General features: G+C 37.0%; 2 protein-coding genes across 3 annotated transcripts in view; one reads left to right on the forward strand and one right to left on the reverse strand.

Annotated features, from left to right (window-relative positions):
• The window catches only part of LOC132119431 (ataxin-7-like), a 35,881-nt gene extending 26,751 nt beyond the window's left edge, over positions 1-9,130 (reverse strand). The window contains exons 1-4 of one of the 2 annotated variants that reach the window (XM_059529381.1): positions 8,904-9,130; positions 2,577-2,675; positions 499-711; positions 272-340 (exon numbers count right to left, since the gene is read on the reverse strand). In XM_059529381.1, coding sequence (XP_059385364.1) covers positions 272-340; positions 499-703 — 274 coding nt within the window. In that variant the 5' untranslated portion in view covers positions 704-711; positions 2,577-2,675; positions 8,904-9,130. Of the gene's footprint in view, positions 1-271; positions 341-498; positions 947-2,576; positions 2,676-8,903 lie in introns of those variants that run through there. The other variant, XM_059529382.1, reaches the window with a different exon arrangement.
• A 1,172-nt stretch (positions 9,131-10,302) lies between these two features.
• Positions 10,303-12,060, forward strand: LOC132119433 (THO complex subunit 7 homolog). Its single transcript, XM_059529384.1, has 8 exons — positions 10,303-10,454; positions 10,696-10,816; positions 10,938-11,065; positions 11,166-11,252; positions 11,368-11,425; positions 11,540-11,606; positions 11,690-11,759; positions 11,888-12,060. The coding sequence occupies exons 1-8, from the start codon at positions 10,436-10,438 to the stop codon at positions 11,944-11,946; spliced, it is 609 nt and encodes a 202-aa protein (XP_059385367.1). The 5' UTR covers positions 10,303-10,435; the 3' UTR covers positions 11,947-12,060.
• The last annotated feature ends 3,678 nt before the right edge of the window (positions 12,061-15,738 follow it).

The raw sequence follows: 15,738 nt of genomic DNA on the forward strand, positions 1-15,738 counted from the left end.
ATTATATTCGTACTACTTTCATTTCAATTCAAATTCACAAGTTCCGACATGCAACCCAGACTTGTACAGTAACAAATGTTTCTACAAACAGTGTAAACAGGCATACAAGAGCTTGTTTTTAACGCTTGTAAGTGTCGTAATAGCAGAGTTTTCAGGGCTAGTAATCAAAAATCAGCTGCACTTGTTTCACGGTGAGCCGGTGCGTGAAAAGTGTGCAACACAGCACCAAAACAAAAACACACCTTTGACCAGAGAAAGCAACATTACTTACCGTCTCTGCAGAGTCTCATGGCTTCGCGATTTTTCCCGCACTCTTTCAAACTTTCTTCCAATTCTGTACCTGAGGAAGCGATTTGGATCGTGTTACATAAATTGTTACACTTGCTGGCTTGTTCTCGCGTTTCTTAGTATTTCAAAACTGCACGCAATCGGGCAAACGCTCGCGATCTGACGCGGCTTGCCCGCTGAAACGCAATGGCCGACGGCCGATCAACTCACCGTCGCTCCCGTAGAGTTTCACAGCATCGACCCAGCTGCTCCAAGGCTGTCCCAGCATTAATTCAGGACTAGGCAGGGATCTGCGCTCCGCAACAGTCGCCATTGCTGTGGAGGCTTCTCCCCGCTGCTTCAGCTGCCTGGCCGCTCTGCGCTGCTGCTGTTGCTGCTGCTCCCCCCTGACGTCATCATCGGCCCTTTCCGACATTCTTTCCGCTACAATGTAACAAACACAGCAGTGAGCTCGCGCTTAGGTGGCCGAGCGGATTCCTTCAATGAATGACATCGAACCGAATACGCGGTTCACTCACTAGAGAGCGAGCTTGGCTGTCTCTCGTTCCCCGATGCGTGCCGCACGAGGCAGCGTGTCACGAAACACACGTTAAGAGCAGATTACGGAGATAAAAGTTTAAGGACGACCTCAAAACTTCCTTTCCCTGAAGCGAATTTGCGAAATTTTTACTTTATTATGCTGTCACACACACATTAAAACGAATATCTTAATATGTTTTGATCAAAAAGTTGAATCAATCGGCTTGGGAATTCCCTCATTACATGAAAATACATTTTCTGAGGAATAATAATAATAATAATTATTATTATTATTATACCTACTCCTTTGTATGACTTTGTTTGACCTAGAACAAATGTAACCCATTTAATCCCACTAGTAATATTTGAAAACAACTGAATATAAAGGGTCTAGAATATGTTGCCTATGTGTTTTTATACAGTTATCAAATAGAAATAAAAATGCAGGCTGTCTTGATTCCACGTTAACATTTTTGCTTGGCGAATGTAAATCGTTACAAGACTAGAGCTGTTTCATTTCAGTTTGTCCCTCTGAAAGGAAGCATGTAAAACCATTCATATAGATTAAATGACCCTATCTGAAACATGTTTACAAGTTATATTATATTTAAATGATCTATTATTATTTTTATTATTATTGTATCATTAAAGGGATAGTTCCCCCAAAAATGAGTAAGTCAATGGTTTAGTTACATTCTTCAAAATAACTTCTTTTGAAAAGAACTTAATGTTCAGCAGAAGAAATTCAGAAATTCATACAGATTTGGAACAACATGAGGGTGACTAAAATGATGATAATATTTTAACTTTTCACTGCCACTTTAAGATTACCCTTTCATATTACACTTTTTCATTTTAAACATAGGTTATGTCTGTAAGATATGCAGGGGTTGGTCTACTGAGAAAATTGACAGCAAAAAAATTTTGATATTAGGATTTAATATTTTTTTTTTCACTCCTTTAGTTTATTTTAGTCCTTAAACTGTTTTTTTTTTTTTTTGGACCACTTTTATAATATGGACCTATTCGTAATTTACCACTATAACCTTTTAAAGGAATAGTTCACTCAAAAATATAATTTTTCTGAAAGTGTACTCACCCTTAGGCCATACAAGATGAAGAGTTTGTTTGCTTTTTGGAACAGATTTGGAGAAATGTATGATTGCATTACTTGCTCACCAATGGATCCTCTACTACTTCTATGTAAATTCCTAGAGGAGTCCTCTACCCATAATATAGTTTTCTCTAACAGTCGAAACAAATACATAGTTGGATTTTGATGTGGGAGGACAACAGGGGATGGACTTTTTTTTTACTAAAGGAAGCACTGTTATGAAATATGGACTGAAATTACTTTCAAAAGCAACCGTTTAAAGTTAAAACGCTGGATGGATTTATTTTTCTTAAAAACAGGCAGCTTTTTGCTTCACAAGACATTAACAGATGGACCGGAGTCTCTCATTCTCACGGCACCCATTCACTACAGACGATCCATTGGTGAGCAAGTGATGTAATGCTAAATTTCTCCAAATCCGCTCTGAAGAAACAAAATTGGATGCCCTGAAGGTGAGTACATTTTCAGCAAATTTTCATTTGTGGGTGAACTATTCTTTTAAAGACATAGTAACACCTGTGAGGGACTAAAAAATAATGAGTTGTTAAAAAGGAATATGTTTAGAAACCGCAAAATTAATCTAATATTCCCTTTTTTTTTGAGAAAATAAAAAAATAAATAAAAAACCTGGAGTGATTTTGTTATTATTTCATACCTCGTCAAAAGTAAAAAAATTGTAAACTAAACTGGTCAAGTCAGTAGATCCTCATCGGCTATGGTGATTCCAGACTGCCACACAAGCTGGGAAGGGAATCTGCAGAAAGGAAACAGATGAAGGGACGGATTAATGTTAGCAGCATTATTTAAGTAGTCAGTGTATAATAATCAGAATTTCGGGAAATAGCCGTTTGTTTTTTGACAAAGGAGCCTGTGGATTTCTTCTCTACAGTTTTTTACTAGTTCAAGATCTACTTATGAAGGAGCCCGTCGCTACAGAGTAATCCAATCCAATAACGACTATCCCCGGCTAACCATCTGAGAGCCCTTCAGTTGACAGCCTGATAATCCGTCTCAGGGATATAAGGAACCAGTGAAAACATTTTGACTTTCCAGCATATGCTTAGTGTAACGTCAAATTCATAACCTAATAAACTAACATAATACTAAGCAACATTTTCACTGTATGACTTCATCCATTTAAGACGAAAAATATTTCCGGTATGAATTTTCAAAATAAGGCATTGCAATACATGTCTGAATAAATTATAATTGACTTAAAGGGTTACTCCACCCTAAAATGAAAATGTTGTCATTAATTTACTTAGCCCCATGTCGTTCCAAACTCGTAAAAGCTTTGTTCGTCTTCGGAACACAATTTAAGATATTTTGGATGAAAACCAGGAGGCTTGTGACTGTCCCATAGACTGCCAAATAAATAACAGTGTCTCGGTCCAGGAAAGTATGAAAAGTACTGTTTGTAGACGAAAAAAACAAAAATAACTACTTTATTCAACAATTTGTCTCCTCTGTTTCTCTCCACATCACTGTAGCACCATTTTGGAGATTATGAGCTGAACGCAGGCAGCATATGCTCTTCTGAGTCAGCCGCGCCACAAGGTTGCGCTGTTTTCTTTCAAATCAAACCGTAAATATACGTACGTAAAAAAATTATCCTTGTGGCACTACTGATACAGAAGAGCGTACACTGCCTGCCTTCAGCTCATAATCTACAAAATGGGACTACGGTTAAGTGAAGAGAAACAGAGGAAATGAATTGTAGTAGTTATTTTTTTTTCTTCACGTAGAAAAAGTATTCTCGTCGCTTCATAACGTTTCAGTTGAATCACTGATGGCAGATGGACTATTCTGATGATGCATTTCATACCTTTTATGGACCTTGACAGTGTTATTTACTTGGCAGTCTATGGGACAGTCACAAGCCTACCGGTTTTCATCCAAAATATCTTAAATTGTGTTCCAAAGATGAACGAAGCTTTCACAGCTTTGGAACGACATGGGGGAATAATGACAAAAATTTTCATTTTGGGATGGAGTATCCCTTTAAAACTAATTTCAAAACAGAGGGGAAATAACAGATATACATGAAAAGCATCATTCTGATGTTAATTGGATGACTGTCAGCCTGTTGCTTGTGTCAATGGAAAGTGATGAATGCATTACGCATCAAGCATTGGCATGAGTGAAACGGGAGGCTAATTTATGACTTATGATGTGATGTTCTTTGTGGTGTCAAAGATTTCCCCTTCAGTCTGCGATCATTCTGCAAAACTATATAAGCATTTCAGTTTGCAGCACAAACACCCACTCTTGATCAACACCTTACAGGAGGTGCATATTAGTTAAACTGAAAACAATTAATATTCTAAATTTAGCATGCACAGCTGAAGCCATGATGTACAAAGCTTGCTTATTACAATTTCTTTGAAGAACTGTGAAAACAGCATGACACATTAGATTTTAATTTGAAGGAATAGTCAGTTTTATATGTAAAATGATTTTTAAAAATATACAATCAAGTTATTATACATAATATAAAATTTTATACATAACATGCTTAAAAATATGTATGTGTATGGATGTCTATACAGTGGTGTGAAAAAAGTGTTGGCCCCCTTCCTGATTTCTTTTTTTTTTTTTTGCATGTTTGTCACACTTTAATGATTCAGATCATCAAACACATTTAAATATTTAAATACTTATATCAAAGATAACACAAGTAAACACAACATGCCGTTTTTAAATGAAGGTTTTTATTATTAAGGGAAAGCTAAATCCAAAACTACATGGCCCTGTGTGAAGAAGTGTTTGCCCCCTGTTAAAACTGTGGTTTATCACACCCGAGTTAAATTTCTCTTGCCACACCCAGGCCTGATTACTGCCACACCTGTTGTAAAAAATCAAGAAATCTCTTAAATAGGACCTGCCTGACAAAGTGAAGATGACCAAAAGATCCCTTAAAAGCAAAATAAGAAAGAAAGTAATTGAGATCTATCAGTCTGGAAAAGGTTATAAATCCATTTCTAAAGCTTTGGGACTCCAGTGAACCACAGTGAGAAACATTATTCACAAATGGCAAAAACATGGAACAGAGGAGAACCTTCCCAGGAGTGGTCGGCTGACCAAAATTACCCCAAGAGCACAGCAACAACTCATCTAAGAGGTCACAAAAGACCGCACAACAACAGCAAAAAGATCAGAAAGGCTTGTCTCAGTTTTGCCAGAAAACATCTTGATGATCCCCAAGACTTTTGGGAAAATACTCTGTGGACTGACGAGACAAAAGTTAAACTTTTTGGAAGGTGTGTGTCCCATTACGTCTGACATAAAAGTAACACCGCATTTCAGAAAAAGAACATCATACCAACAGTAAGATATGGTGGTGGTAGTGTGATGGTCTGCTTCAGGACCTGGAAGACTTGCTGTGAGAAATGGAACCATGAATTCAGCTGTTTACCAAAAAATCCTGAAGGAGAATGTCCGGCCATCTAGTCGCGACCTCAAGCTGAGGCGAACTTGGGTTCTGCAGCAGGACAATGATCCAAAACACAACAACAAGTCCACCTCTTAATGGCTGAAGAAAAACAAAATGAAGACTTTGGAGTGGCCTAGTCAAAGTCCTGACCTGAATCCTTTTGAGATGCTGTGGCATGACCTTAAAAAGGCAAATTTTGCTGAGTGTGTTGCACTGCAGGACTGCCATGGACAGCGGATTCTGTGTGCTGGTCAGTTCACAAGGATTGACAGAAAGTAATCTTTTCCAACAAGTTTTAAATTATTTTTACCCTTCTTAGGCATGTTTACATGTGTCAAATTCTTACATTTAATCAATAAAGTCAATTACAAAAATAAAATATTTGGGGCTGTTACCAAACAAATAAAATCATCATCAACTAAATTCATGCAATGCAGAGGAAACACAGAAGCTGCATCTGAAGTAGCATTTAGATGCATGCACGGTTTAATGCAGGCATGAATGCTTTAACCTGCAGTTACAAATTCATAAATAATGTTTTGATATTTTAATCCTAAAATGCTGAATAGGCCTACTGATATTTGAAATGATTTTAAATAAATAACTAAAAAAAAATATATATATATATATATATATATATATATATATACATATATAAAAGGTTACTTCAAAATGTGAAATTAAAAACTGCCAGTAGGTGGCAGCAAGTCACTGTTAATAAGTGAGTCATTGCGATTGAATTGAATCATTCAAACAGTTGAATCATTCAGGAACGTAACACTGGTAATGTTTTTCAGAGACGCAAAACAGGGGCCCGTTCTTCGTACGTCGCTTATTACATCCGAGATCAAATGACACATCCAAGATGATATCATCGTGCTAATCATGATCCGGCTAATTGGGTTCTTCGAACACACCTGTTGTGTATGATTAGTATCGCTGGATTGAGTAATCTGAGATAATTGCGCGTTCATGTGTTGGCTTAAAAGGGGATATGTATAGATACTCGAAACTATGATCAGCAGTGCAGCGATTGGCTGGTGGCAAGACGGCAATGTAATGACGTCATAAAATTTAAAACGACACCCGACGAAAAACTTGACAAATTTCTGGACTTTTATAAGGAAACAGCCAAGCAAACAAAACTACATAAATGTTATAATAGATACATGAAACAGATAATAGATGCATGTTTTTATTTTATTAGAATTGTTTTCATGATTCCCAATTATTTATATTCACAATTTATAATAGTTGTACAGTCTTTACATTTTTATTTCAATGTAGAAATTATCTATTCATTTCATTTTATATTTGGACAGATTTGTTACGTGACGGCATTAATGAAAGTTTCTTAAGGGTCAATATCATGTTATCTGCATCTCCTGCGCTCCATCAAGCCACTCTTATAATAGCAGTCATCACTCAAAATAATGCACGACTCTATTATCTGTATAGCATGTGTGTAAGACTCTAATACAATTATGAAGTAATAATTTTATGACAAATAAATAATAAATATTTCAGTGAGTAAAACTGGCTGTGTCTATAGTAGGCTGTTATGGACTACACAGCATTTTTATATTATTTTTAAATAATTTTTTTAATGATTATTATTTTAAATTATTGTCCCTGGATCAGTACGATACACTTGTAATAAAGTAGCGGTGGTAGCAGACATATTTTGAGTATCAGTTCTGGTTGAAAAGAAGCGATCTAATCCTGTTTACATTAAATAAGCCTGCTCCCGAGCAGGTTTAAGCTTATGGACCTGTTGCTATGACAGCAGCTCTGGGATGAGCTTCGAAGAACCAAATGATCCAAGACCATGCCAAATCGTCAACATTCAAATCCAGCTAACTGAGTTAGCGACGTACGAAGAACGGGCCCCAGTGCTGTGACTTTGTTTGGAACCATTTTGTTGGCGAAATAGAGCAAAAATAAATAAATATTGGCAATGTGGTGACTAAAACATAAGTCTCTTAATATTAACTTTTTGTTTATTGAACTGCTGTTTAAAATCAATTTCACATTTGTGATTTATGCGAAAAAAATTGCACTTTTCATGTGATATTCAACTTTTCTAAATTATATATATATATGTGTATGTGTGTGTGTTTTGCCCCAATATCTTGAATTTTAGGAGCATTCTAAATGCATTTTATTATACTGAAATCATGCAGTGAAAGAACACTAAATTAGTATTTAGTCTAGCTAGTGTTTAAGCACTCATAACTCCTCTTATAATCAGTGAAGCTGTCCATACAAGGTATGACAAATTAATCTCTAACTTACATCATACAAACTAGGGCTGCATGATGTGTCGTTTAAGCATCGATATCGCGATGTACGAATCCACGATAGTCACATCGCAGGATGTGCGATGTAGGCAGTCGTAGTTGATCCGTTATTCATTAACTGTACGGGCCAGCTGCTCCCCGGCCCTTTATGAATGTGATTCGCGGAGAACGCGAAAGAGAAAGAGAGCGCTAGAGACTTAGAGAGAGCGTGCGAGAGAGAGAGCGAGAGAGAGTGAGAGAGCCCCGGCAGCACGCTCACCGTCTTCAAACAACACGAGCGCTGTCTTGCTCTCTCTCCCTCGCGCACATTAATCAATTGACACGATGGTGTCAATGTTTAAATCATTTAAAATGAGAATGTAAGTGTGCTCACCCCATTTTTGTTTGTAAGAAAAAATTTGATCAGATTTCATATCGCAATATATATCGCAGAAAAATAAAATATCGCAATGTCATTTTTTCCCAATATCGTGCAGCCCTAGTACCAACATCTGCTCTTTGTTGTTTATGATGAGGGAATTTGCGAGTTTCACTCTGAACAAAACTCTGGTGTTTCAGTGATGACACATCTGAACGCCTCTGATTGGCTACTGCATTCACAACCTCAACAGAGTCGTGTGTGATTGGTTATAATGAGCAACCCTGTAAAACGTTAAAAATAAAATATGTAGGCTAACATAGCCAGGTCTAACTATAATACAGCAATCGAAACTTCTTCTGAAGAATTCAAAATTTTTTGAAGAACCAAGGGACCACCCAAGTATTATTATTATTTTTATTAGTATTATTATTATTTGGGAGGTGGGGGGGGGGGGGGGGGTGTTATGGGGGAGACCCTTAATGCTTATGTGCAGTCCGGGACATCCCCCCCCCCCCAAATTCGTAAGACATTCATTTCTAGCGTTGTCCACTTGTTTGCATCCACTAGTTAACTTCAACTAACCAAGTGCACTTGGGAAAGTGAAAGCAATAATGGCAAGATCCACAATGGCTTCTACAATAACTTTTCCTTAAGGTCTAAACATAGCGGGTTTGTCACAAAGCGAAACGGACAAAGTAAACTTGAGTATTGCGTCACCAAAATAAAATGTTAGACACATAAGAGGGGGAGGGGGACGACAGCACGTTTAGCTTCCTCGCTAACTGAGCAGCTCAAACCAGCCATTGGTGGCACTGCTGTAGCATGCAACTGGCTAACTGGCAGAACAGACATTAGCAGCTGATCTCGATGTCATCGTTGTTCTCTTACCAATGCCCTGGACTTCAGAGGTCCTGGTTGAGCTCCAGAGAGAACAAAAGCGCAGGCTTTAGAGTGTATTGAAAATTCAGTTCAATCAGTTCAAAGAGCGAGTGCAGTGCTCAGTGACTGTGGAGGTCTTCACCAGGTGCTTCCATGTCTGTTTACCAGGCAGCATTCTGGGACAAGAACGTCACTGGCTGATTCCAGCAGCACGCATGCACCGAGCACGCCTGTCAATGCACAGTATGGTGGTGTGTCATAAACGAGTTCGCTGCCTGTCTGGGCAGCATTCCTGGGCGTAGTTCGCGGGCTTGTTACGCTCCAGTGCGTTTTTTTTAGTCATTTAGTTGGGACGCTTTCACAACAGCTTTTCGAGCGTCCCAGACGCGCCCTCTGAGCCCAAATAGACTGTCTAGGTAACGTTAGGCGGCTCAGTGGGTTTTGAAACACAACCTGCTGCTACTGCACTTCGGTTATAACGCTATTGCGTCTGCTGAACTAAAACGTACTAATCAAAGCCACGCGCAGCCGTTACAACTTTGAAATGACTTTGGCGATTTAATAATGAGGGGGGAAACCTTGTCGTTCAGGGATGTACTTTCAGATTTGTGAATCTGAGTCGGGTTTTCAATGAATAAGTTTACTAAGCCGCTCCGACTCGCAGTGCAACCGACACTTTGAACATGAATATGAACATATGTTCGAAAATGTCAAATTCGTAATGAGCCAAGAGTCGATGAGTGACTGAGCTGATATAATTACATTTCTTAATGTGAATGCATATTTTTATCGATGTTCTAAATTACTTCATGCTTTATGAGCTGACTCGTGGCTACAGAAAACGGAACTTCTGATACGGACTAAAAGAAAGGCTGAATCGGTGTTTAAAACGGTTCTTTAAAATAAATTAATTTGAATGAACCGATTCGCATAGCTATACGACGTTCAAAAACTGAAGCGAATATTTGAGTCGGATCTTGATTAACAATGGAACCGACACTTTGAACCGAGAACAGTAGATTCTACGTCAAATTCGTAATAAGTCAAGACCCGTTAAGTAACAGGCTGTACTAAAACATGACAAACAATCTTTGTCAATAAATTTTAATATTTTTAATGTGAATACATATTATATTTATGTTTAATGACTTTCATTTTATATAAATGACTATGTTTTTTCTAAGCTAAATCGTGTTTTTATTTTTTAAACTGTTCTTTGAAACGAATTGTTCTAATGAACCGATTCTCATAAATGAGTCAGACTTCTCACCACTGTCAAAAACTAATGAATTGTTTACTTATACTGGAAGTCACGCGAGTAGTTTAAACGTTTGAAAGAGTAATTTACCCACAACTTCTAAATGACTTGAATAACGATGAAACAAAACTTTATAATTTAGTAAACTGCTGTGAATCGCACTGTGGCGGTCGGCGGCTTCGGCTCATTTGCTTCGCAACAGAGGCGGGGCTCTGATGCTCTCGTGTGTCCGTGTGCGCATGTCAATAAAGTTTTTCAAATAGCCCAGTTAGCTTGTTGGATAATGGGTAGCATCACTGATGGTAAGGATTTCCTTGTTTTGGTGTATATTTAGTTTGTGTTTGTTATTTATGTGGCATATCAGAGTGATTCATTACAATGGTGGCCGACTATGTGTTTTTGTAAACTAAAGAAACTCACTTTAAATGAGATCAATATGAGGAGTCATAGCTAGTTAGCCATGCGATATGCTTCATATGGTTTATGTGTAGGTAGCTTCAACAATACTTCTGAAATGGCATCTGTGTCTGTATCGTTTCACAGATGAGGTCATCCGGAAGCGTCTACTCATCGATGGAGATGGAGCTGGAGATGACAGGCGCATTAATGTGCTCATGAAGAGCTTTACCAAATGGTGCCATTCCAGTTTCTCACCAGAGGAAGGGTAATTTTAACTATTATTATAATTTGTGATCTGTCTAATTCATTATGATGTACCTTATTTCACTGATTAGTTACCATAGCCTTATGTGTAATGACTTGCATGCGCGTCTCTGTTGCTGCAGGTTCTCACAATATCAGAGGATGGTGACCTCTTTGGCTCAGTGTGAGTTCTCCATGGGGAAAACCCTGCTTGTGTATGACATGAACCTGAAAGAAATGGAGAATTATGAAGCAATCTATGCAGATATTGGTAAGACCTCCAGTGGATGTGCATGTGGGACTTTGTCGGGTTTCATTACCGTTAGTTCATTTACTAAGCAAAATATTCTTGTTTCTTCTCTTCAATGTAGAGAAAAGTATAACATCAGCCCATGATAAAATTGCAGAGTGCAAAAAGGAAATCCAGAGAGCAAAAAGGATACGAAAAAACCGCCAAGGTTCAGTACAGCTCCTTTGAAAAAAAAAAAACGGACATTTTGTACTTTTAAGGTTTTTTTATTTTATTTTTTTATCACTAATTTCTGCTCTCTAATTTAACGCTCTTATTTATAGAGTATGATGCTTTGGCCAGAGTTATCAAGCAACATCCAGACAGACATGAGACCTTAAAGTAGGTTTAGGTCAAATCGCATATATATTAACATTTATTTATTACCTGGTTGACTGTGTATTAAATCTGTATTCTGTACATTCTGTAATTCCTTTTGTGATCTTATTTCTACAGGCAGCTTGAGGCTTTAGAAAAAGAGCTTCAGCAGCTTTCACACATCAAGGAGAATGTGGAGGACAAGGTAAGGGAATGCAGTATTTCTTGATCATTCTGTATACTTCGATATTCCCTCTGATCTTCTCTTTTCTTTTTAACCATGTTTAGTTGGAACTTCGTAAGAAACAGTTCCACGTCCTTCTCACCACGATTCAGGAACTTCAGCAGACTTTGGAGAGTAAGAAGTTTAACTGAATAAAGAGTAAAGGATCTGCTTTGCAGTTGCCAAAATTAGTTTTCGTCCTGATCAGGTTGTAATCTTATGCCTGTGTAATGGTCTAAATTTGTGTTTGGTCATCTTTTTAGATGATGAGAAGATGGAAAGTGATGATACCCAGGACAGCCCGATGGAAAATGGAGACTAGATTTACATTTGTCCAGTTTTTCCTGAAGATTTACGTACTACCCTCTTCTCTCATTTTAGTCTCTTTTTTTCTTTAAGTTGATTATGTACAGAATTAAAGTGATTTCTTTACCAACTGAATCTAAGTTGTTTAATTTTAGCATATGGCACTTTCTATATGTGGTTTTGTTCTTAGATGAGGTAAATGTTCAGACTAAAATGAATTAGAATAAAGATGCAACATTAAATCATTTATTTATTCATTATTTAACTATTTTTTTATTGTTGAGTAAATAAATCAAGACACTCATAAAATGTAAAAAAAAAAAAAAAAAAAAAACACTTGCAATAATGGTAAATCTAAATGTATTTCAACACCTATGCAATACTTGGAAATAACTAAATATGATAAAACATCAAACCAAGAAGCGTTTATTTTAAGGAAAGTTGGCACAACACTTTTTAAGGCAAGATATTTGTGCCGCTTAACCAGCAGATGTCGCTGTTGATACAATGTTTGACATTACTCACTGAAACTACACAACTTTGAGTCCATAGAAAATGTATCAATCTGTCCGTAAATGTTGTAGTGTTCAACTCTACTGTATGTATTGACAGCATGGGATAAATGCTCAGAGCTGCAATATATCCCTCATAAATGCAAGGTCAGCGTGAGCAGATCTTGCAGGAGGACTCTAAAGTGCAGTGTGTGAGTGAGTTTGATGACTTCAGACATGCAGTGAGGGAACAGTGTGGACACTGAGGCTGTTATTATGCTGTGCAGATGTATTCCACTTCTCTGACAGCAGATCAGAAGTGACATATAGGCAAAGAGTAGAGAAAGAGCTGCGCTGCTGTCGTCATTCACAGAGCTCCCACTCAAGTCAGAAGACTAGCATGGAGTCACATTATCAGTCAGAAGTAATGCAAATATAAAAAAGAATACTGCATGTTTTAACTTGAAGGTCAAGTTTAGATTTTAGAAATAAATATAGACCAAACTCCTAATTATTAAAGTAGCTATGTACTGTGCTTTTGGCATGCATTTTGTATTTTAAAGGTTTCAAATAGCATGCTAGAGGAAAGGTTATTCTTTCCACCAGTTTGGGGTTGTTTTAATCAGCAGTGTGGTGGTGCACACTGAAAGACAACATTTTACATATATGCAGTAAGCAGATACTTTTCTCCAAAGCAACTTATAGCGCATTCAGGATATACTTTTCTTTATTTTACCAGTATGCATGTTTCTTGGGAATTGAACCTACAACCTTTTGCACTGCTAACACAATGCTCTACCACTGAGCCACAAGAACAACACGTGCACCAAGGTCATTTGTGTTGTGCCCTCAAATCAGCTTCACTGACAAATAGCAGAACTATTGTGCCTGCGACTGAGAGGATACTTACAAAATCACACACTTATTTACCATTTGAATCAAGAGTTAAAAAATTCAAGAGTAAGCAAAACCAGAATATTTGAAAGGTTACAAAAAAGGTCACATTTGGCATATTAACACTACAGACATCACAATGGTTTTACGCTTCCAAATCACTGATATTGGGTGCATCTAAGAAAAATAGTTAGGGATGCAAATTAGATTTTTTAAAAATATTTTCTTTTGTTTTTAGGATCGATAAGAAAAAGAAGAGACAACTGGATTTATTATTATTTTATAGAGGGTATTGCCTGAATACAGGCATTGAATACCGGATAATTCAGTTAGTCATGCAGTTATTAAAGATGGTAATTTTTTGACATTAATTACATGAATACCAGAATCACTGGACAGAAATATGAATTTTTTCACACTGCAAATATAATTTTCATGATTTTGTGTTAAAGGAATCTGGTAACAGAAAAAATACTGTATCTGTGTTTTCATATCCTTAGATTGTTTATCTAACCAAATACATATGACATTATATTGACTCATCTGCAGTTTTACTGTAAGAGCCAAATCTCCGTTATTCGGTTTATTCTACACAGGTAAAGGCTTCCCTGCACATGATGTCTGATTATTGCCACTGACTACAGCTGATTACAGCTGAGCTGTGCTGCTCTGAATGCACACAGTGAGATGTGAAGAACAGCAGAGTATTACGCATTCTGCCACATCCTATGAACAGTCTTGAGGAATCCCAGCAGTCAGCTGCAGTGATTCTAATTGGGTCACTGGTTTAAAACGTCTACAGTCAAATTCCCTTTGGAAAGGAGATGACACAATGTGAAAATCTGCATTTGCATCCTGAGATAAACTACATATGCTGATAGAAATGTGTTAAAGCGGCACAACTTTTTGTAGTCAGTTATTTTAAAGTAATTTAAATGGCTAGAGGTCACAGAACTAATCTATCTTGTGTCTGTGTTTCTGCATGTGTTTCACTGTCTACTTTTCTCCCAGTAAATGCAACTCCAGGTAGCCCTATTCTTCCTTTTCTGAGAGATAGAGCTTGTCTCCCTGAGAGTGACTATAACATGCCATGACACATCTTTCCATCACTATGGTAACGGCACTGAGGTGTACATGAAAAGAAGTCAAACCAATGTGCTGTAACACAAGAACATTAGATCAGGACTAGGTCAGAATGGCCCGCTATTGGTGATCCATTCACTCACCAAGGCAGTCCGATGGACAATGACACTCACTTTAAGTTGTCTCTCTGAATAAGTCACATTTCTGAGCTCGAAATGTTGCAGCCTGCATCTTTTGCGAGTAAACTTCTCAATTCGCTTTTTTTACTAGTTGATAGCAAGGTGATTGACGTAAGAGTGTCCACTAAAAGATTGTAATTTTTTTTTTTAAACACATGAGGAAATTTCTAAGAAATGTGCTTGTTGTAGTCATTTTAGTTTTATACTGATTTGTCTTTTATGGCATTTTCAAGAAAAGGTAATAGTAGATTTAAAAGATGTTATGAATTAGTTTATAAATATAATTTGGTTATAAGGGTGTCACACCACATCACATCTGATATATATCACAAACACACACACACACACACACACACACACACAGTGATTAATGTGATACATTTTTTTCTCTAAGAAATAATAAAATATTGTGCCTAAGCAATTAATAACTAGTCAGTTTTTTTTCAAGATTTTCATTCTTTTTAATGAGCTTTTCTCTTCACTTTTATAGCATGACAGTTGTATCACCCTGATATTTTGACTTCAATCTGACCCCCCAAAATATACAAATATATTTGATTAAGAATTAAAAACACGTTTATCATAGAACCATGCACTGCATATATAAACTGAATACTTAACATATTTTTTAAAGACATTAATAGATCCTGGCTAAAAAAAACCTAGGGATCTATTCATCCTGAATGCATGGATTTTAGAAGACTGTGCAGTCGCAAGCTGTCCAATTTCTTATCCAGTGAATATTTCTCAGTATAGGTTTAGTTTTGAATGTCAATTTCTGTATAGACATAAACCTGGCTAGAAAAAAAAGAACTGTGATCACAAATCTTATATAAGCAAGGTCAGTGAGAAATCAGACACTTTTATACTGCACTTTCTGAGCAATTGTCTGCTCGTGATAAATTTAGATTTGATTACTGCCGTTGTCTATTAACTTAATGGAAGTCAGAAAGTCATCAGATTCTTTTGTATAACTCCATATTATTGAAACAGCTGATTCATTGTTGAGGACTGAGGATTCATCAATACGATAATGGCTCCTAGAACAGAAAACACTGCAGTGCGTTCAGTCTAGAGGAATGTACAATAACTTTATTGCCTTGCACAAAATGCATCAAAGCATTCACACCCACTGATTGAAAATGCAATTACTGTATATCA

The sequence above is a fragment of the Carassius carassius genome, chromosome 38 (genome assembly GCF_963082965.1).
Source record: "Carassius carassius chromosome 38, fCarCar2.1, whole genome shotgun sequence".
Lineage (NCBI taxonomy): Eukaryota > Metazoa > Chordata > Actinopteri > Cypriniformes > Cyprinidae > Carassius > Carassius carassius.